This window comes from Sitophilus oryzae, unplaced genomic scaffold (assembly GCF_002938485.1).
Source record: "Sitophilus oryzae breed Bouriz unplaced genomic scaffold, Soryzae_2.0 scaffold_1297_pilon_pilon, whole genome shotgun sequence".
Lineage (NCBI taxonomy): Eukaryota > Metazoa > Arthropoda > Insecta > Coleoptera > Curculionidae > Sitophilus > Sitophilus oryzae.
In genome coordinates this window covers 9,096,856-9,119,453 of record NW_022145945.1, presented here as the reverse complement: position 1 = coordinate 9,119,453, position 22,598 = coordinate 9,096,856, and the positions used below count along the sequence as shown (strand labels likewise).

The following is a 22,598-nucleotide window of genomic DNA, read 5'->3' as shown; positions in this document are numbered from 1 at the left end:
GTCCACAAAATATTCCTTATGTTTGGACTAAATTTTCTCGAAAATAAAGACATAATTTAAAATTCCGTTACAATACGGAAATCGATTGAAGTTTTGTGATTACAGTGATATATAATTGATATGGTTTTGTAACAAATTGCTCGCTATTTTATGGCAAATGCTGAAGCTCTGCAAACCTTAATCAAGCCATAATCAAAGCACGTGTGTTTGGAATTTTGGGTGTAGCTTAACCCGACAGGATCGGGGTAAGCCTTAGGCTGATTTCTGAAATATTATACAGGGTGGTCCGAATTGTATTCCGGACACTTCGGCAGCACATCCTGCAGATAAAAATAAGTAAAAAAGTTATTATAAATGTATGTCCTAAAATGCTTAGTTTCGGAGATACAGGGTGTAGAACTTTCATTTTTATTTCGATTTTTTCCAAATAATTTATGAAATAAAGTCAATATTTGGATGAAAATTGGTGTCTGGAAGTTTTTTGACATGAGAAATTTGATTTTGATGTCAATACGACTCCTACTTCTAGAGGGCGCCACCTAAATGTGTTTTAACTGTTTTGAAGAGTAATAACTTTTCGTCCATACCTGTATAAAACTATGGAGTGACAAAATATACATTTCTATGACTTTTTACGTAAAAAATGTTTCTTGGTAAAAATCACTACGAGCAACCGTTCTCAAGATATTTAGAATGAAAATAGTTAATACATGTCATTATTGACAAAAAATAAACACGTTGAGTAGATAGTTACTTGACTGAAATAATAAATTTAGAAAAATTTTATTTTTTTAAATTAATCATAAACATTCCAGCAAAAAAATATGATAAAACAGTTTCTGTGGAACTTTTGACACAAAAAAAATCAAATTTATGATTTCGGACTAATAACTATGTTTAATTTATATCAATGAAGATTGATAATTTCGATTCCAAATATCTCGAGAACCATTACTCGTTACCAAGAGACATTTTTTACGTAGAAAACTTCGTAAATGTATATTTTTTTACTCGGTAGTTTTATACAGGTACGTACCAAAAGTTATTACTTTTCAAACCAGTTAAAAAAATGTAGGTGGCGCCCTCTACAAGTAGGAGTCATATTGACGTCAAAATCAAATTTCTCACGTCAAAAAATTCCTAGGCACCAATTTTTATCCAAATATTGACGTTACTTCATAAATTATTTGGAAAAAATCGAAATAAAAATGAAACTTCTACACCCTGTATTTCCGAAACTAAGCATTTTAGGACATACATTTACACGAACTTTTTTACTTATTTTTATCTGCAGAATATGCCGCCGAAGTTTCCGGTATAAAATTCGGACCACCCTGTATATTTCCTTCGGCCACACACCCGCTTGCATATGCCACCCGCTTTATCTGATCCCTGAGAGCGATCCGAAAGTACAGCGTAATAGACTCTTAAAGTGGTTAGTTTAAAGTGAAACATTGTATTCTGGTGAAAAAACGTTCTTTACTTAAAAATTGCAATATTTATAATCATACATAATAAAGCATATTATTGTACTTTGGTATTTGTACCTGATAAAACGATTTTTCAATTGACACAGTGACTCACAAAGTGTGTTTGTTTAAATGAAATTTGATTTTATCTGTAAAACATTTTGTGTAATTTATCTTTAGCGTTTTTAATTTAATAGAAGGATGAAATAATCTGGAAATTCACCATGACTTAAAGAATAATTACATTTTTTTAATTTCGGTATAGTTTTAAATTATAGGATTATCCAATGATTTGATATCAATCTCAGATTTTTTTAGGAATAAAAAGAGAGAAAGAAAAATCTGAGATTAAAAAAAGTATAAGATTATCCGATGATTTTTACAATAACTGCAACACTACATATTACAATAAAGCAGAAAGTAGTCTCGACTGATTTTTCTGTGAGAAAGAAAATCTAGGATCTAGTGGGGTTGCAGTCGGAAGGGTTTGACAAAGAATTAATACACTTTGTTAATTGTCAAGCTTTCGGAATTTATTTATTCCTTCCTCAGGATATTAACGTAGTACAGAAAAGACCTTCATAAAAAAGTACATTAAAAAATATGGCTCGTGTTGATAACTCCACCGTGAAGCATCGCTGACCAGTCCACCACACAATAAACATACAGTATTACAATAAACATAATACTGACAGCAAAAAGGACAGATAAACTTAAACTTTATATTTACTCTTTCATATAGGATTGTCTTACAAGAGGAAACACATTTTTATTATTGATATTTTGAGAAAAATGCATTCTTTACAAAAATTTTTGCTTGGTCTGAAATAGTTAATTCCGTTTATACTTTTCCAAATTTCCATACCGTTTTAGAGAAAATTAAAAAAAAACATAAAAATGTAGTTAAATTTTTCCTAAAAAGTTCCAAAGATCAAAACGAGTTTCTATGGTAATATAATTGAGTTCTTTGATAGATAGTTATTGATATAATTTTAATTAACATCATATTTTTTGCTGTTGTACATATAATGTTAAAGGAGCACAAAATCTATTTAGTTTGATGCTACGGAAAGGGTAATGATAGTTATCGGAAAATTTGATATTTTAACAACTGCAAAGAATATGACGTTAATCAAAATTAATAATAACAATCTATTAAAGAATGAAATGGAATTTATATTATCATAGAAACGCCTTTTGACTTCTAGGACTGAACAAATTGACATTAAAAAATTCAACCATATTTATTAAGTTTTTCTTAATTTTCTCTAAAATGATAAGTATGGAAATTTGGAAAAGTATGAACGAGATTAACTATTTTAGAACAAGCAAACATTTTTATGAAGAATGCATTTTTCTGAAAATGTCAATAACAAAAAAGTTTTTGCTCTTGTAAAGATAATCCGGGGACATACTGTATAGTTAAGAGTCTATTACGCTGTACTGTTCGGGTCGCTCTCAGGGGTCGGGTAAAGCGGGTGTGTGGCCGAAGGAAATTTATATTATATTTCAGAAATCTTCTTAAATCTTAGCCCGATCCTGTCGCGTTAAGCCACACCTAAAATTCCAAACACATGTGCCTGGATTAAGACTTGATTAAGGTTTGATAGCCAAACCAACCCAAACCAAACCAAAACCCATATAAATTATATATCACTGTAATTACCAAAGTTCAATCTATTTCCGTATTGTAACGGAATATTAAACTGTCTTTATTTTCGAGAAAATTTAGTCCAAACATTAGAGAGAGAGAGAGAGAGAGAGAGAGAGAGAGAGAGAGAGAGAGAGAGAGAGAGAGAGAGAGAGAGAGAGAGAGAGATTAGAGATTCTTCGAGGTGACTTTCGGCCTGATCCACTGCGACCTTCTCAGATCTATTGTGATCCTCTTCTGATCCTTAGATTACATTCTCCAGTCCTATCCTTTTCACAAAGTTTAGCAACTTGGAGACTGAACCCTCCATGTAGCTCCCTGGCAATGGCTTATCATTGCCTATTACCGAGAACCGCACCTTTGCCAGGCTGTCACACCGACATAAAATGTGTTCTGACTTTTCTTCTTCAGATTGGCAGAACCTACACATAGCTTCGCCTGTCAGTCCCATCAGCTGTAGATGCCTATTTAGCTTACAATACCCTGTTAGTAGACCTACTACAGCTTTGACTGTCTTTCTGTCCTTGCTTATCAAATCTACCATGAATTTTGGCGAATGTTCTACAATGAACCTTTTCGCCTGTCTTAGTCCAAACATAAGGAATATTTTGTTGATGTTTGACCATCAAAATCTTAAAAATCAAGAAGTTGTCTAAAAATGTGCTACAATACGGATATAGCAAAATCCTTTATCTTTAATTTTCCTCTTCATTTTTTTATTATTTCAGTTTTATGTGAGATAAAACGTTAAATGCCGAACGCTTATTTTGCTACTGTTTCGGACTAGTGAAATGGACTCTAAATACATCGATTAGCGAAGATGTACACAGTTTTTACTGTCTATAAAGTTAATTTAATAATAGGTCAAGTGGGTTCAATATTTCGTACTAATTTTAGAAAGAAGAATTACGTGCCTTCCAACGCACATACCTTACGGTATTACGAGACGGTGTTAAGGTTACTATTTTAAATAAAAACAAATAAATCGTCACAGAAATTTCCGGTAGGATGGTATAGAAACTAATAAATCTCCCGTAAAATTTTGACGTATTGTACATGATTTTGCAAGATCGACTAAGCAAAGCAGATAATATTTACTTGCGAATCTTTTGAAATCGGGTTATCATCCTTAGTCATAAATTTAAAAAAAATGCCCTGTAATAAATTAAACAATATGGCATACTAGTTCTTTGTTTGTTTTACTGTGTCTATTGCTGAAGGTGTGGACAGTGATAGGTAATCATTGATAGGTAATGTGGACAGCAGAATGCTATGGAGAAAATGGCTTCAATGAAAGCGCTGGTGGTTTAAAATTTAAAATAATGGTATATAACCAGGGCCTATTTTTCCATAAGGCCCATAAGGCCCGGGCCTTGGGCCCGGTGGTCTGGGGGGGCCATTAATGGTTGTAAAATATTCATAATTTCAAATGTAAATTTACATAGCAGAGAAAAAAAGACAGTTACAGTCTGACAAACGGATCTGAAACAACGGGGCAGCGGTAAGGGGATCGCAATTTTGTGAAATCATGACCGATTTCATTCATAAAATATCCAGGAGCGTGCGGTGTTTCATAAAAATATATCAGGAATTTTTATAATATTTTTCAGTAAAGTTTATAATATTATTTTACTTTAAATGTACCTATTTTGTTTAGTCGTTTGCCAAATATAGTTATATTTGTTAAAACGCGTGTACTAATTACAATAAGCAGAAATCAAGTTAAAAACATAAAACACAATATAATACACCGCCACTGGATTTTTCAGTAGTAGTGGCCACAGAATATACTAACGAAAAAGAAGCCCAAGTTCCTTGTAATAAATTTTCGTAACGCCATCTCTCGACAAAGCTGACATTTACAGGTTAGCCAAAAGGGTGCGGGGCCGGGGGGAATTGTAAAATACACTTTTTTATTTTAATTATTTTTATTCGCTATTTGCAATTTTATTTTTAAAACATATTATGTGAAACAATCACATAATATGTCTTAAAAATAAAATTACAAACGGAAACAAAAGGAATTAAATAATCTGAAAATCTACAAAGTTTACTGATAAAAAAGTTGGGCTATGCAAATTGATATATTAAGTATAACCTCTTTGGTATAACATTGTTAAACAAACATTAACAAATCATAACATATCAGATCATAGAACTAAAAAAAGTACTATTACATAAAAACAGGTGATACAATACTTCAAAATTAATTTTAACATAATATCAAAACCGAAAAATCAAACTGCAAACACAACCACACTTATCACAACAGAAATTGACACACACTTCCGCGGCAAATGTCCAAGAAAGACTGATCATTCTGATTGGTCCTGGCAGTGCCTTCTATTAAAAGATCAGCCTACGGGCGGACTTTTGTTTACTTCATCAGCTGTACATACTTAGATATTGGGTTAGATTCCGTTTCATATTTTGTCGGTTGATTTTTGGTTTTAACTCTTTGATTTTTGGTATTATTTATTATTGTAGTGCAAAAAACTAATTATTTTGGTGTTGAAGTGACATAAACTACTACCAGATATATGGTCACTCTCGGTTTCGCATAAAAAAATAGAAATTTTAAAAATTACACGTTGTGTAAGTGATTTAACCTAAAAGTGCCCATACATTTTTTACTTATCGTGATTTTTGTGTGTGTTTTTTAAGACTCTAACAATTCATCAATAAAGCTTAAGTGGAGTTTTGGTGGAGTGTGTTATTGGTGCTATGCCTCATCTTTGTTGTGTTCCTGGTGGAAAGGATAGTTATTATACTAGGCAGCCTAAAGTGTCCGGAAGAGCAAGAAAAGTGGGTACGAGTTATAAATCAAGAGAATTTTATTGAAAATATCTTTAATAAATTTAAAAATAATATTCTCCCATGATGGTATTAATGAAAACTGGACAATTATGTTTATTTTATTCATATTGTGGAATCTCCACTCCAAGTGTTGCTGGTTCAGCTTCGATAGATTCAAACACGTAAGTAGGTATTATGAACTAGGGAAAAATAAAGAATATGTGTATTAGAGATCATGAAAAAGATTATTATTTTGAGTTCAAATTTTAAAAAAGATTTTTGTAAAGACAAGACTGATACAGTTTAAAAGAAGAATGTGTTTTTTTGTTTGATAATATATAATGTATGTTAAGCATAACATATATTTGTTCAGTAATTTTTAATGAATAGTATTGATTATTTATAATACCAAATTAATATCAAATATTTAAGTGATGGCTGAATACAATATGAATAAAATAACAATAAAATTGGTATATTTGCATAATACAAAATTAAGTTTTAAGAATAAAGGTATTACTAAAAATACTAAGAAATTCATATTTCTTTGTTTTAATTGGTCTAATGTTATTTACATTTTACGTAAGAATTATACAGTATCATCGAAAAAAATCGGCGTCTAGTTGGCTTGGAAATGAACATCGATGACATTTCCTAAATAACTGTACACATAAAATAATTAACTAGAATTTTACAATCTTGGAAAATTTGATATTCTTGAACCTTGATTCTAAATATTCTAAATTTTTTGATTTTCTTGGAATTTAGGTTCGGGAAAAACGCTGATTGATTTTTCATTATTTTTATTTGGTTTAAAAAAAACGGTTCGGCTAACATTATAGCCTCCATCAGTGTTGTGTCATATGAAAAAAATAGTGTCGAATATAATCCAAAAAATTGCATATAAAATATTCACACCACGCACATAATGTTTACTGCGTACTCCATAGTCAATGTAGATAATTTTAGTGTTAAGAATAATAATTTTAAAAAATATGTGGTCATCTTTTGATAAGTTTATATTAGTTTATTAATTGCAGTAAACATTATGAGGTGTGAATTATATTGTATATGTAATTTTTGGATTATATTCGACACTATTTTTCTCATATGACACAACACTGTGAAGGCTATAGTTAGCCGAAACGTTTTTTTTAAACCAAATAAAAATAATGAAAACCCAAATGAAAACTTAATCAGCGTTTTTCCCGAACCTAAAATCCCAAGAAAATCAAAAATTTTAGAATAATTTAACATATAAAATGCCAGCGATCTTCATTTCATAGCCATCGCTGACGCCTTTTTTTAGATAATATTGTATTATTTGTAAATATAATTTTTCGAACATTGATACTTGCAAAATATACATATAAATTTTGTGAATGCAAATTATAATACATCACTATTAGTAGATATTAAATGTTTTTTGTTAAATTAGATCGATTTTCAAACCCCAAAATTTAAAATATATTTATATTTTACCCATTATCTTATGTACCTATACATTATTTGTACATTGTAAAACATTTGCTGCATTTGTATGGTTCATAGTATATTTGCCAAAGTATTTATTACTATAAATATGTATATATGTTGTAGTTATTAACTGTATATTATGTATATTTCATTTAAACTATATCATTTTTAAAATACAAACCAAAAATCTGAGGAATAATTATGTTTTCCATGTATTCTACAACATATTTATTAATCCGTTATATCTAACTAGCGTGACGTCATAAATCTCGCCCGTAGGCTGATCTTTTAATAGAAGGCACTGGTCCTGGTCCGGTCGTAGCTAACGTCGTATTGTCGGTAAGCAAAATCCCTGTACAAAAATTTTGACGATCAGCGCCATCACCCGTCATAATTGGGAAATTTTTGCTGGAACCATTTTTAATATTTCACTTACATGGCCCTGGTAGTGGCTCTTTCTCCTATTCCTAGAGAGGGGCATAAAGTTGGGGGTAATGGCAGCAAGACGTGCGAGAATCTCGACCAATCAGATTGGTTGAATCCGGGATGCCATGATGAATTCTGTCAGCGTTGCCAGCTTGCCCTAAGCGGACGTTATTTTTAGAAAATACTTTACCTTTTATAATAGGCAGAATGAAGGAGATCAGTTAATTAGATAAATATACATTAATACAATAAGAACAACGTCAAGATATTAGCATATATATAATTATGTATGCTGAAATGAACTAAAATATATTCAATTTATATATTGAGCAACTTTGCTTTTCTACTATTAAACGTGACAACGTCGACTTTTTTTGCCCGAATTCCTCTTGCTGTTTTAGATCCGCTTGTCAGATATTACCTCTGATAAGGAAAATATAATTAAATAAAATAAGCTTTAGATTGATTTTCCATTAACATACAAATTGGATAAAATCTTCTCACATTTATATCAGCATGAGAAAAAACAACATGGCAATATTATTATATAACTTGGTAATATTTGAGGGGTAGTTTCATCTCGTTGCAATTTGACTTTCCAAAAAAATCCGTTTGCCAAAAATATGCTTTTTACCTCAAGCAGTTCAAGCAGAATCGTGGTTAAGAAATTACCCAACTTTTTGGAACACCCTGTATGATTTTTTAAAAAAATTCAAAATATGTAAAAAAAACAAATAAATTATGCTTGTCCAAGCGTTTTCCCGAAATACTAACCGGTTTTTAAAAAACAAATATTGTAATATTTGAGGGGCGTTTTTATCCTCTTGGAATTTGAGATTCGAGAAACCCCTCCTTATCGAACCTCTACATCCCACAGTCAATCCGATTGCCAAAAATCAGCTTTAAACGTCAAGCAGTTTAAGCAGAATCGTGATTACTCAATGGTCATATTTTATGAAACACCCTGTATAAATTTATAAAAAATCTTAAAATACACAATAAAATATACGCGTTTAAGAGTTTTTCCGAAAAACTCACCGGTTTTTAAATAAAAAATAGGTTAATATTTGAGGGATAGTTTCACCCTCTTAGAATTCGAGTTTCGAAAAATCCCTTCTTATCGAACCTCTACACCCTAAAGTCAATCTGTTTTCCAAAAATCAGCTTTTTACGTCAAGCGCTTTAAGCAGGGTCGTGATTAATCAATGACCAGATTTTTCGAAACAGGGTCATTTTTAAAAAATCTTAAAATATGTAAAAAAACAAAATAAAATATACCTGTTTAAGCATTTTTTTTTTCGGAAACTTGACCGTTTTTTAAATAAAAAATATTGTAATATTTGAGGGGTGGTTTCACCCTCTTGGAACTGGAATTTCGAAAAATCCTTTCTTATCGAACCTCTACACCCTAGAATCAACCTGTATGCCAAAATTGAGCTTCTTACGTTGAGTGGTTTGAGCAGGATCGTGATTAATCAGTATGTCAGTCACTTAAGAAGGATTTTATATATTAGTATAGATTTCAGAAATCTGCCTAAGGCTTAGCCCGATCCTGTCGTGTTAAGCCACATCCAAAATTCCAAACACACGTGCTTTGATTAAGGCTTGATTAAGGTTTGCAGAACTTCAGCATTTACCATAAAATAGCGAGCAATTTGTTACAAAACCATATAAATTATATATCACTGTAATCACAAAACTTCAATTTATTTCCGTATTGTAACGGAATTTTAAATTATGTCTCTATTTTCGAAAAAATTTAGTCCAAACATAAGCAATATTTTGTTGATGTTTGACCATCAAAATCTTAAAAATAAAGTTGTCTAAAATGTGCTACAATACGGGATATAGTATATTATCAATTAGTACTATTTAATTTCCTTCTTCATTTGTGGTAAAAATACCTAACCAGTTTTACTTAAACCGTTAAATGATGAACGCTTATTTTGCTACTTTTTTGGACTAGTGAAATGGATTCTTAAGGAGTGGAACAAGAAAAACATAAATATATCATTACAGTTGTGTGAGGGTTGGAACCGGAAAATAAAGCACTAAAGGTTGTCGCCCACTAGACCGCGGCGCGGTGCGGCGCTGGGAAGAGAATTTTTTCCGGCTGCGAAGGGACTGCGCCCACTATAGCGCGCTTTTGAAACGAGGAAACGCTATTTAGTTAGTCGAAGTGTTTTTTACTTACTGTAGTTTAGTTTTTAAAGCAATGAGTGCAAGTACGGACCAAAGCGTATTTTTTGTGTTCTTCTAACAGAGGAAGAGCAGGTGAAGAAGAAAAGGAAAGTTTGGACTCATAAAATTAACAAAAAAAAGAAGTTTGGAAAATTTTACCATCTTTTTCCTGGTTTAAGACAAGAGCATTTTTTTCAGTATTATAAAATATAAAGGAAACATTTTACAAACTCCTCAATTGAGGGTTTTAGAAGCAAAACACCCGGTATCTCAACTCATCATATTTTTTCAGAAGAAAAAAATTACTAATAATGCAATAATGAATCGCTTATAGCTGACGACTTTTGATAATTCTTATTTATTCTGATATGTATATTAGTTATGTGATGAAAAACCCCTAATATATTTTATATATTTAGGTAATTAGAATTTAAAAATTGGAGATTGTCACTTTTGTCAAAAAGTGGAGATTGCCGGTTTTGCTTCTACACCCCTCAATTATATTAAATCTTTGATAGAAAAACATTTCGTCCATCTGTCTCTAGTGAGGGAAGACTAAAAAATATCATATTCCTGAATCTGTTTGAAAAATATCATGTCATGAAAATCTGTTTGCCTGTTTGCCTAATTTACCTTTAAAATACAATTAATTCTACCATTGATACGTATCACTAGTTCCTACTCAAAAAGCCAACTGAAGAGATTCGAGATGCAAAATTATTTCCGTTGTGAGTACGCACACTGCAACGCGCCGAAACGTGGAAGACGGAAAAAAGTTGCTAGAGAAGTCTTCCGACTTCTTGACGGAAATTACGCGGCTCGCTTCGGCGCCGGCGCTGCGCGCTCTTATGTGCGTTGGTCCATTTAAATACATGGGAAGCACACAAAAGAAATTTCCACATAGCGCCGCGCCGCGGTCTAGTGGGCGACAACCTTAATTCACCACAATAATATACCAAAACACTTTACTTTTAAACTGGACGCGCGTTTCGCTAACCATGTTAGCATCATCAGTCATTTGCAATTTTGCTATGTAGAAAATGCTTCTAGTTAAACTTTATAAAAATGTTCAAGACTTGCAATATAGCTCTGGAAGACCAATACCAAGACTGCTTATTAAACTACAAGATCAAGACCAAGACTAAAGGATCTTGGTCTTTCATTTGCTTATCACTATACAGTAAGAATTAATAATAAAGTATGATTTATTTATAAAAAATGTGATAAAACGTATGTATTGTTTGTCAATTAAAATAATACCATACAATCAAAGACAATGCGGATTTATCTGTGACGTATATGAATTAAAAATGATATAAAAATTTCGCTGATGGAAAAATACACGTTTCCATTCATCGCTCGCTAATGATATATTTAAAAAAAGTAAATCGTATAATCTGTATATCTAGTTGACAATGTAATATTAGCACTGTGGTACTGATAAAATGTAGAGCAAATAAAAAATGTGCAAACACATCTATGTACAGGGTGATTATAAAATAAATTTTATTGTTTTAACCATAGAAACTATCGTATTTATTAATATCTTTGTATATGCTACCGCTAAAATGAATACTTGGCTAGTTTTCAAACTAGCTAGCTATTTTGCAAAAAAGCGCTGTTAATTTGTTGGTTAGGTGTTAGCTTGCGGTGGTGCTTGTGTTGCTTGTTTGCAAAATAGCTGGCTAGTTTGAAAACTAGCCAAGTATCCATTTTAGCCGTAACATATACAGGGTGGTCCGAATTGTATTCCGGAAACTTCGGCAGCATATTCTGCAGATAAGAATAAGTAAAAAAGTTCGTATAAATGTATGTCCTAAAATACTTAGTTTCGGAGATACAGGGTGTAGAAGTTTCATTTTTATTTCAATTTTTTCCAAATAATTTCTGAAGCAACGTCAATATTTGGATCAAAATTGGTGTCTCGGGGTTTTTTGACATGATAAATTTGATTTTGATGTCAATATGACTCCTACTAGTAGAGGGCTCCACCTATATGTGTTTTAACTATTTTGAAACGTAATAACTTTTTGTTCGTACCTGTAAACAACTACCGAGTGAAAAAATATACATCTCTGTGATTTTTTACGTAAAAAATATCTCTTTGTAAAAATCGCTACGACCAACCGTTCTTAAGATATTTAGGATGAAAATAGTAAATACATATCATTATTGACGAAAAATAAACAGAGTTGAGATTTTTTTAAAATTAATCATATATTTCATATATGATAAAACAGTTTCTGTTGAACATTTGGCACAAAAACATTTCAAATTTATGATTTGAGTCTAATAACTATTTAGTCAACATGTTTAATTTATGTCAATGATGACAGGTATTGATAATTTCTATTCCAAATATCTCGAAAACCATTACTCGTAGCAGTTTTTACCAAGAGACCTTTTTCACGTAAAAAACGTCGTAAATGTATATTTTTTATTCAGTAGTTTTATACAGGTACTGACGAAAAGTTATTACTCTTCAAACCAGTTAAAAAATATGTAGGTGGCGGCCTCTACTAGTAGGAGTGATATTGACATCAAAATCAAATTTCTCATGTTAAAAAACTCCCAGACACAAATTTTCACCCAAATATTGACGTTACTGCAGAAATTATTTGGAAAAAATCGAAATAAAAATGAAATTTCTACACCCTGTATCTCCGAAACTAAGCATTTTAGGACATACATTTATACGAACTTTTTTACTTATTTTTATCTGCAGAATATGTTGCCGAAGTTTCCGGAATACAATTCGGACCACCCTGTATAAGAATATACAGGGTGTTTCAAAAAACATGTGTCATCTCTCGTGGGGAGATTCCTCACGTAAAAATAAGATTTATTTTTCATATCAACATAGGTCTGATTCTGCTTCGTTTCGTAGCTACAGGGTGTTATAGTCTTAAAATTTTTTCGATTTATTATAATTTTCTTCCAAGTACTTTTGGTGATTCGAATGACATTTTGAGGGTAAAAGTTACTATAAGTGCTACATATTATAATGCTAAAAAAGTGTCGACATATTCACCAGGGACGTACATTACTTTAAAAAAAAGCATGTATGCCATTGACTTTTTTCTCTTGTTAGCGAAACAATGTAAGCGGTTTAATGCCGATTTCGGCCTCCTTGATGAGATAAACGCAATTTTATTAATTCATCCAAATCTAGGAAACTTTTAAAAAAATTAAATTCATTAACTTGCTAAAGTTTTAAATTTTTTATTTTCATTCCTCAGGTTGTGTTTTTTATTTTCATTCCTTAGGTTCATTCCTCAACAAAAAATATGAAAAAAGATCCTATAAACATGGGTATGGAAATGCATAGTTTTAGAGTTACAGGTGGTTACAGGATATTAAAACTTTTTAAAATTAGGTATTTTGTAGTTATCTTAAATACCATTTTTTATTTGTAATTGCTGTAGGTTGGACTAATAGTAATAATAACTAATAGTAACAATATTTAATAATAAATTAGGTAAAATATATAACTTAAAAAAACTATTAATTTAATTTTAATTTTCTTAATTGTGATTAATGAGTTTACTGTTTATTTCATCAAGGAAGCCGAATTCGACAAAATATCAAGAAGTAACTTTAAGTTGGCATTAATCGGCCTACAAAATTTTGATATCAAAAGAAAAAAAGTTAGTCGCGACACGTTTTTTTTTGAAAAATATTCCAGTGATAATTAAAATATGTAACACTTATAATAACTTTTACCCTTAAAATTTTATTCGAATCACCAGAAGTACTTGGAAGAAAATTATAATAAATCGAAAGATTATTAAGACTTTAACACTCTATAGCTACGAAACAAAGCAGGATCGGACCTATATTAACATGAAAAATAAATCTTATTTTTACATGATGAATCTCTCCAAGAGAGATGGCACATGCTTTTTGAAACACTCTGTATAAATGAGGTTAATACTGTCTACTTTCCTTGAATCAATAGATAATAACTAACATATCCTCAGTGAAACCACAGACAAACTACTAAATTAGTTTGTGGTGAAACTTATAATGTTTTCCGTTTTATTTTTCTCGTCATTTCTGCCAAATTCAATAAAATTAAAGAATTGTTTGTTCTTTACAATATTTATTTACACAAACTATACTAAAAATATTAAAATTGGTATATTTTGATATAGAACACTGCCCGACATCATTATATGAATTGTATTTTCTGAAAATTGCTTATGTTATAAATTATTTAAAGGGAATTTTCTCTGGTGTAACGAGAGAATAATATCTGACAGTAAAAGTTGTACATGTGTGTCCTTTTATTCACAAGTAAATCGTCAGTTCTGTCATGTTAGGATGTCACCCATAAAATAATTAACTAGAAAGAAGTGTCAACTCTGTGTTAAATCGTGGAAACACGATACGCCACCGAAAGCCTTCGTTGTCGTCTGGAGAACTAATTTTCCAATTGACAGGTTGACATGATGGCTTCGTATTTATTTCCGTTTCCGGTTATTCAATGGCGGGCCCTGTTTCAGTTTAAATGTATTTTGTACTCTTTCTTATCATAAATAAAACAAAACAAAATTTTATTTAAACATATTTGAAATATGAGACAACGTGACTAAATATATATAAAAAATAAAGAATTGAATGATTTCAACAGCAATTACTTAATTATATGCAATTTTAACGTAAATTAGTAAGGTATAAGCATGACTTACAGTAATTTGTAAATAAATACACGTATTTACAGCCATCAGAGACAGAAAACGGGGGCAGGAACATGAAAACGGGAGCCTTATACAAAAACCTGAAAACAGAAAAACAATTTATTTTATACTAAAATTAACAATGTAAAAATATCAATAGGTATAAAATACAAATATACTGTTTAAAAAAAGCGTCCATTATTCCCAAAGAGACCTGGTTTATAAATCAAAAAGAAGCAAAAAGAGACTTTTATTCGGATAACAATCGGATTTATCAGTCAGATTTATTGCATTATTGACAATAAATCGCACATACTGGAGATAACTAATGTTGACTATAGTTAAAAATGATCTTACCTTGCTGTAAATTGTTTGGTTTGGTTGTGATTACCTTTACATTTATAAATTTCTGCCGAAATATCAAATTGAATTTACAAAACAAAACTAAACGGAGAGAATTAAAATGGCGCCGAAATTTATTCTAGAACAAATCTGAAGTTGTCTCTGAAATATGTCCAATTCTAAACTGTGAAGTTAGACAATAGTTAGAGAGAAACATTGCTGTCCTTGTCTAGGCGGCCATACTTGTCGTCAGGAGATGACAGGAATGACACTAATGACTGTTTCCAATCTTCCTATTTCACTGTCACCCCCCTGATGTCACCTGCCGAAATCTTCATCGAATCGTTGGACAGACAGGTACGCGCACACTGACCAGAGCTGCATGCGTCGCATCGACCGAAGAAAAATATTGTTTGTGTTAAAAACTTTCAATGAAGGTGCGCACGTGGTGCGCACACTAGCCAGAACCGCACAAATCGCATCGACGAAAATGCGGCTAGCATTGTTGGGTCAGAATAATTTTCTGTAAATGCGGCTAGTGCTAACTTAGTTCATCCTCAATTAAATATGGAAGTAATGTGGACTTTTGTAAATATTGTGAACCTAGAACCTATAAATTTCGATTCTTTCTCGTGATTTCTTCTTTAGATCAGTCATTGGGGATCAAAAAAGGGGCCTGCTTGGAAAAAAGTCCGGAAGTTTTGAAGCTTTGCAGGTTTATAGATTTTGGGGTCCGTAACTAAAATCCATAAAATGCACATTTCCAGACTTGCCGCCGCGCCGGCGCCGCCATCTTGCCAAGATGCCGTCCAAAATCGGTATTTTGTGAATATCTCGAAAACTATGCGTTTTTCGCGAAAATTTGAGGAGAGCAAAATTAAAGAGAATAAAATTTTCTATAAAAAAGACTTTATGAACATTTTCGCTGAAGTCAACCGTTTAGGCACAAAATCCCTGGAAATTTTACAATTTTGCGTAAAATATGATATATTATGTATAGTCGATTTTCCGGAATCAAATGTCGATTAGGGTTCACTAAAACTGGTTTTAGTTTAGTTTCTTCAATTTTGTCATGTAACAGTGGCGTATCATTAATTCGCTCATTAATTTATGAATAATTAATTGTCGTCCTGGACGTCCAGTCAGAACGTCGAAAGATCCAGCTCCAAAATCCCTGTAGTATTTTTATCCTGTAAATGCAAAACCAACAACTATGGTAAAGCCTGCGGATGCAGAAAAGCAGGATGTTCAATGATTTGTGCATACTGCAATGGAAAATCCTATGACAACGTCACTGAAGTGTCACTCGACGAATCCGATGAAGAGGAGTTGGACTTGTCTGTAGATATCCCTCTGGCGGCTGAAGCTGAAGAGTTGGACGTATTGAGAGACCACCCTGATGAGCCCAGCACAGCAGACACGATCGACTTTGACATCAATGAGCCAGATCCGTCGGCGTCGGGCTTGTGCAGATAAGTTAAAGTTTTTAATTTATCTAGTGGAGTAGGCCTCCGGGGAGACCATGTTAAAATAAACGCGCCATATACTTTACCTCTTGGGTGGTGTGGAAACAAGTACACATTTTCAATAATTAAAATTAATTATTTGACTTTAGCGAAAATTTTTATGAAACCTTTTTTATAGGAAATTTTATTCTCTTTAATTTTGCTCTCCTCAAATTTTTGCGATTTTGGGCGCCATCTTGGCAAGATGGCGGCGCCGGCGGCTAGTCTGGAGATGTGCATTTTATGGATTTTAGTTAGGGACCCCAGAACCTATAAACCTGCAAAGTTGCAAAACTTCCGGACTTTTTTTCAAGCGAAAATCTCCAATGACTGAACTACTTCTTCTATTAGCAAGGACCTTATAATTATTTCTTGTTCGTGGTCATTCAGTTCGTGGTTTTCAGTTCGTGGTCAAAAAGAAACAAAATAGCGAAAAGAATGCGGCTCTGGTCAGTGTGCGCGTACCTTATTCGAATTTTAAAATTAAATAATATAAATTTTTAAAATGCCGAAAATTTGAAACGTGCGGTTTATAATAATTAATGATTTTAATGATAAATGTGACGAATTGGTATAATATGTTTATTTACTGTTAAATTGGTATATACCCACACTTAAACATAATTTAATTTTAATAATACACGATACCTAATATTCAGAGATTTGTTTTCAAATATGTTTATTCAAGCCATTTTAATGTTGTCAATGTATAGCATGTACAATAACTTTGCCAAATATTGATAAGTTTTTGACACAATATATCAACATAATTACTTTACACAGTTCAACCTTTTTACTCTTCTTTAAAGTGTTTCTGTATATTTATGAAAATTGGTACAAAATGGGAAAATAGCATTACTCAATATCCCTTGAATAAAAAAACTTTTATTTCGATAAATTGGGATATTTGCATGCTGTAACTGTTTGGTGATATGTAACTGCTTGAATCCATTTTTGCTTTTGATCAAATCAGTGTGAGAAACCATGAAGATATATTTTCGGGAGAGTTGAATATCCGGGAAAGTTGTGTTATTGAATGATATTGCACTACAACGCCCTAATTACTAATTACGCTCCCCTTTATGCGTTAACATTTTTTCGATAATTTTATTAACATCTGAAATTATCACAACACAAAGCGACCTTTATTATTACGACCGTTATTTGTAGTTCCGGGTTATTTTTCACTTAATTTTTACCATCCGAAACCGCGTTTTTACACACAAACCTCGTACCTCAGTGTTATACAATAACATATACAGGGTGGTCCGAACTGTATTCCGGAAACTTTGGCAGCATATTCTGCAGATAAAAATAAGCAAAAAAGTTCGCATAAATGTATTTCCTAAAATGCATAGTTTCAGAAATACAGGGTGTAGAAGTTTCATTTTTATTTCGATTTTTTCTAAATAATTTCTGAAGTAACGTCAATATTTCGATGAAAATTGGTGTCTGGGAGTTTTTTGACATGAGAAATTTGATTTTGATGTCAATATGATTCCTACTAGTAGAGGGCGCCACCTACATGTGTTTTAACTGTTTTAAAGCGTAATAACTTTTTGTCCGTACCTGTATAAAACAACCGAGCGAAAAAATATACATCTCTGTGACTTTTTACGTAAAAAATATCTCTTTGTAAAAATCGCCCCGGGAAACCGTTCTTAAGATATTTAAAATGGAAATAGTCAATACATGTCATTATTGCCGAAAAATAAACACGTTGAGTAGATAGTTATTTCACTGAAATAATAAATTTTTGGGAAATTTTTATTTTTTTAAATTAATCATAAATTTTTCTGCAAAAAATTATGATAAAATAGTTGCTGTTGAACTTTTAGCACAAAAACATTTCAAATTTATGATTTCAGTCTAATAACTATTTAGTCAACATGTTTAATTTATGTCAATAATGACAGGTATTGATAATTTAGATTCGAAATATCTCGAGAACCATTAGCCGTAGCGATTTTTACCAAGAGACCTTTCTTACGTAAAAAACGTCGTAAATGTATTTTTTTTACTCTTTAGTTTTATACAGGTACGGACGAAAAGTTATTAGTGTTCAAACCAGTTAAAAAATATACAGGTGGCGCCCTCTACAAGTAAGATTTCTGTTGGCATTAAAATCAAATTTCTCATGTCAAGAAACTCCCAGATATCAATTTTCATCCAAATATTGACGTTATTTCAGAAATTATTTGGAAAAAATCGAAATAAAACTGAAACTTCTACACCCTGTATCTCCGAAACTAAGCATTTTAGGACATACATTTTTACAAATTTTTTACTTATTTTAATCTGCAGAATATGCTGCCGAAGTATCCGGAATACAGTTCGGACCACCCTGTATAGTTTCAATAATTGCACTAATACTAATACAAACTAAAATACTTAAACATTATGACAAAGCCACGATTTTTATATTATTTCAACGCGATCAACATCGGAACTGCGTGAAATACAGAGCGAAAATTTCTGATTTCTGCCGTATCGAGCGCTGCGGTCGGAATTCTTAAAATCAACTGAAATGCACCAAGCCTATATGTATACGCTAGTTACTGTCTTACTCTGTCTTACCCTGAGAGGTAAAACCAAAGTTTGCAAAATTAAAACCGTTATTTGTAGACGAGGCTTCATATGTTAGCTAATTTTTTGCTGGTATAAGCCGTGACTATGTAATTTTATATTTATGAAAGTTAAACTACTGCATGCCGCTCTCGCTCTAGAAAAGTTATAATTATTATAGAACGATATTCTAATAGACGATTTACATAATAAAAATGGTTTTTATCCAAGTGCTAATTAAAAATGTGCTGCTGGTTATCAAGGAAAATAAAATACTTTGAACATTAGATTTGCGATAAAGGTACGCAGTGCAATACTTTAGATTTTACAGAATTGTGCGGTAATTTTATTTGCTCATGTATACGTCACAAAACCTGAGACTTTGATAACAATAAGGATTTATTCCGAGTAAAAAAGTAACGTTTTGGCAAGGGATTAAAATCCGATAAATCAAAGCCTATAATCAAATTTTTGTTTTCGAAAAAAACTTTGGAGGTGTGTCATTTCTTAGAATTGATTTAATTTATCTTGAGTGGAAGGGGGACGTGTTTTAAAACTAAAACTGATGAACAGTGTTTTTGAAGGTTGTTGTTTATTGTTACAGGTATAGAATAGAATAAAGTAAGTCAAGATGGACATGAAGCCGATCAAAGAAAGACCGAAAGTATTTATAGAACAGCAGAAACCAAAAAGACGAAGAATGCGAGTGGGGGATCCCGATTTTGTCCCTCCAGATGGGGGATGGGGTTGGCTAATAGTGTTAGCGTGTGGATTTAGTAACGTAAGTCAATATTTATAACTTTTATTTAAGCTAAATATTCAATTTCGTAATTTTTTCTATTAGTTGTGTTTTCTATACAATCACCGGCACGAAAAACGAGCATCTTAAAATTTTTATGTATTTTAAAGTTTAATATATTTTTTTCTAGTAGGCCGATTTTGATGATTTTTTAAGCAATTTGTAGCTAAATTATTTGACTCTTTAGTACCTATCTCTTTCTAAATTAAAATTGAAAGTTTCCAGCTGTCAATTATACGAGAGAAAACAAAATGTTGATATTTTGGTGAACGTTTGAAACACCTCGTGGAATATATTAAATGGAAATAATAAAAAAGTTATAGAGGTGGGCCACTTTTGAGAAGCACCCGGTATATACCAAATATCAATTGTTTAGTGTCTGCAATTTTTGAAAAATGTCGATAATATTTTCATTTCAAATATAAGGTACTTAATAAATACAGTGCGTCCATTAATGCTTACTGAAAAAGGAAATATTTTTTTTTTGAGAAAAGTAATTCTTTATAATTGGGATTTTTCTAATTTTCATACATATTTTAATACGCACTCTGTATAATATTTAGTAAATTATTATTTGATTATTTTATAAATAAAATTCTAATAATAATAAATAAATATAAATATAATTTTTTAATAAGTATAAAACAATTAATTATACGAAGGATTATTTTTTTTTGAAAAGCAAAAATATAGATAAATTTCCGTTTGTGGATTCACTGTGTATTTAAAAATTTTCTTTTTAGTTGAGCACATTTCCAATGTTCCAACAGTTCGGATTAGTTTTTAGGTCGAAATTCGAAGAGTTACACATTAGCTCAGCTCAGACGACTAGCATAATTAATATGAATTCAGCATTTAACGCTTCCATGGGTAGGTAAGCTCTAATCAGATACATTCAATCATTAAAATTATTTACCTAGTAGTATACATTCTTTCAATATACAGGGTGTCCCAAGCTGAGCGTTCATTAGAAGTTTTTAGAGAACTACAATATCTACTTCGGAGATTTTTTGCACTTCACTGTTTCACAACTACTCTATCGATTAAAAATATTTTCAGTATGGCGGCACTTCCGGAAATACCGAAAGTTGCCAGCAACTTTCTTATTTTAAATGGGTACCCCCATTTTTTACTACGTACTTAAACTCTGTAAAATTTTATGAATTCTGATATCAAACACTCTCTATACTTTACATTAACCGTTTCTGAGAAGAAAAAATATTTAAAATTTTTGGAGAAAAAAGACTGCCTGTCAAAAAAATCGGTATAGCCTAAACGACAAATTTAATGATTACCACAGCCACTGTGGCATAAAGAGAAGACATGTGGCTATCTATTTCAAAAATTAAATTGTTCAAATGTCATATAATAATGGCGGTAGCTGTCATGGAATGGAGTGATTAAAAAATTATCATAAATAATTTTTTTCAAATAGAAACCCACTTTTTTATTTCACTAGTGAAAAGGCTTTTCAATTCGTTACTTTTTAACTATACATGTTCCTATACCTAAAATAAATCGTTTTTGAGTTATTTAAGATTGAGTTTGAAAACGTATATTTTTCTTGATTTTATCTAACTTCCTTTGACATTAAGGGTCAAACGGTTAGAAAATGTATTTCCATCTGTCAGAAAACGAATTATTTGAATTTCCTATAGTATAAATACTGCCTGCTTAAGAGTTTAAAAAGTGTATTTATAAAAATATATCTCGTATTTTCGCTCTTTAGTGATATCTAATAGTTGATCGAATTAATAATATTCCGTATGATCGAAAAAAAACAGCGCAAAGTTGGCTCGAAAATGATGCTGCTTTTTAAACAAAGCGTCACAATATGACATGGCCAGATCTATTATTTTACATCACTTGACGTTTAAAGTCATAGGCTACTAGTTAAAATAAGAAAATATACGCTTTAAAACTAAATCTTAAATAACCCAAAAACGATTTATTTTAGGTATTGGAACATGTATAGTTAAAAAGTAACGAATTGAAAAGCCTTTTCACTATAGTGAAATAAAAAGGTGGGTTTCTATTTGAAAAAAATGATTTATGATAATTTTTTAATCGCTCAATTCTATGACAGCATTCGAACAATTTAATTCTTGAAGTAGATAGCCACATGTTTTCTCCTTATGGCACAATGGCTGTGGTAATCATTAAATTTGACGTTTAGGCTATACACATATTTTTGACAGGCAGTTTTTTTCGTTCAAAAATTTTAAATATTTTTTTTCTCAAAAACGGTTAATGTTAGATATAGAGTATTTAATATCAAAATTCATAAAATTTTACAGAGAATTTAAGTACATAATAAAAAATGGGAGCACCCATTTAAAATATGAAGGTTGCTGTCAACTTCCGGTATTTCCGGAAGTGCCGCCATATTGAAAATATTTTTAATCGATAGATCTCGTTGTGAAACTATGATGTGCAAAAAATATCCGAGCTAGATGTTGTAGTTCTCTAGAAACTTCTAATGCACGCTCAGCCTGGGACACCCTGTATACAACTTTCTTTTTCCTTGTTCTACAATAATGACAAATAAGTAAGTATGCATCTTTATTTGCATTTGAGTAAAAATTCTAAGAAATTATTAATAGCCTACGTAATAGACATTAGGGTGAGTCAAAAAAATAACCTATGGAATTTATGGGTTAAAATGAAACTAATAACCGAGAAAAAAAATATCCCCGGAAGGCAGGATTT

General features: G+C 31.4%; 1 protein-coding gene across 2 annotated transcripts in view; it reads left to right on the top strand.

The window, feature by feature from the left end:
• The window catches only part of LOC115874715, a 68,372-nt gene that overhangs the window by 31,436 nt on the left and 14,338 nt on the right, over positions 1-22,598 (top strand). For both annotated transcript variants that reach the window (XM_030889959.1, XM_030889960.1), the window contains 2 exons: positions 19,695-19,871; positions 20,633-20,759. In XM_030889959.1, the coding sequence (XP_030745819.1) occupies positions 19,722-19,871; positions 20,633-20,759 (277 nt within the window). In that variant the 5' untranslated portion in view covers positions 19,695-19,721. The remainder of the gene's footprint in view (positions 1-19,694; positions 19,872-20,632; positions 20,760-22,598) is intronic.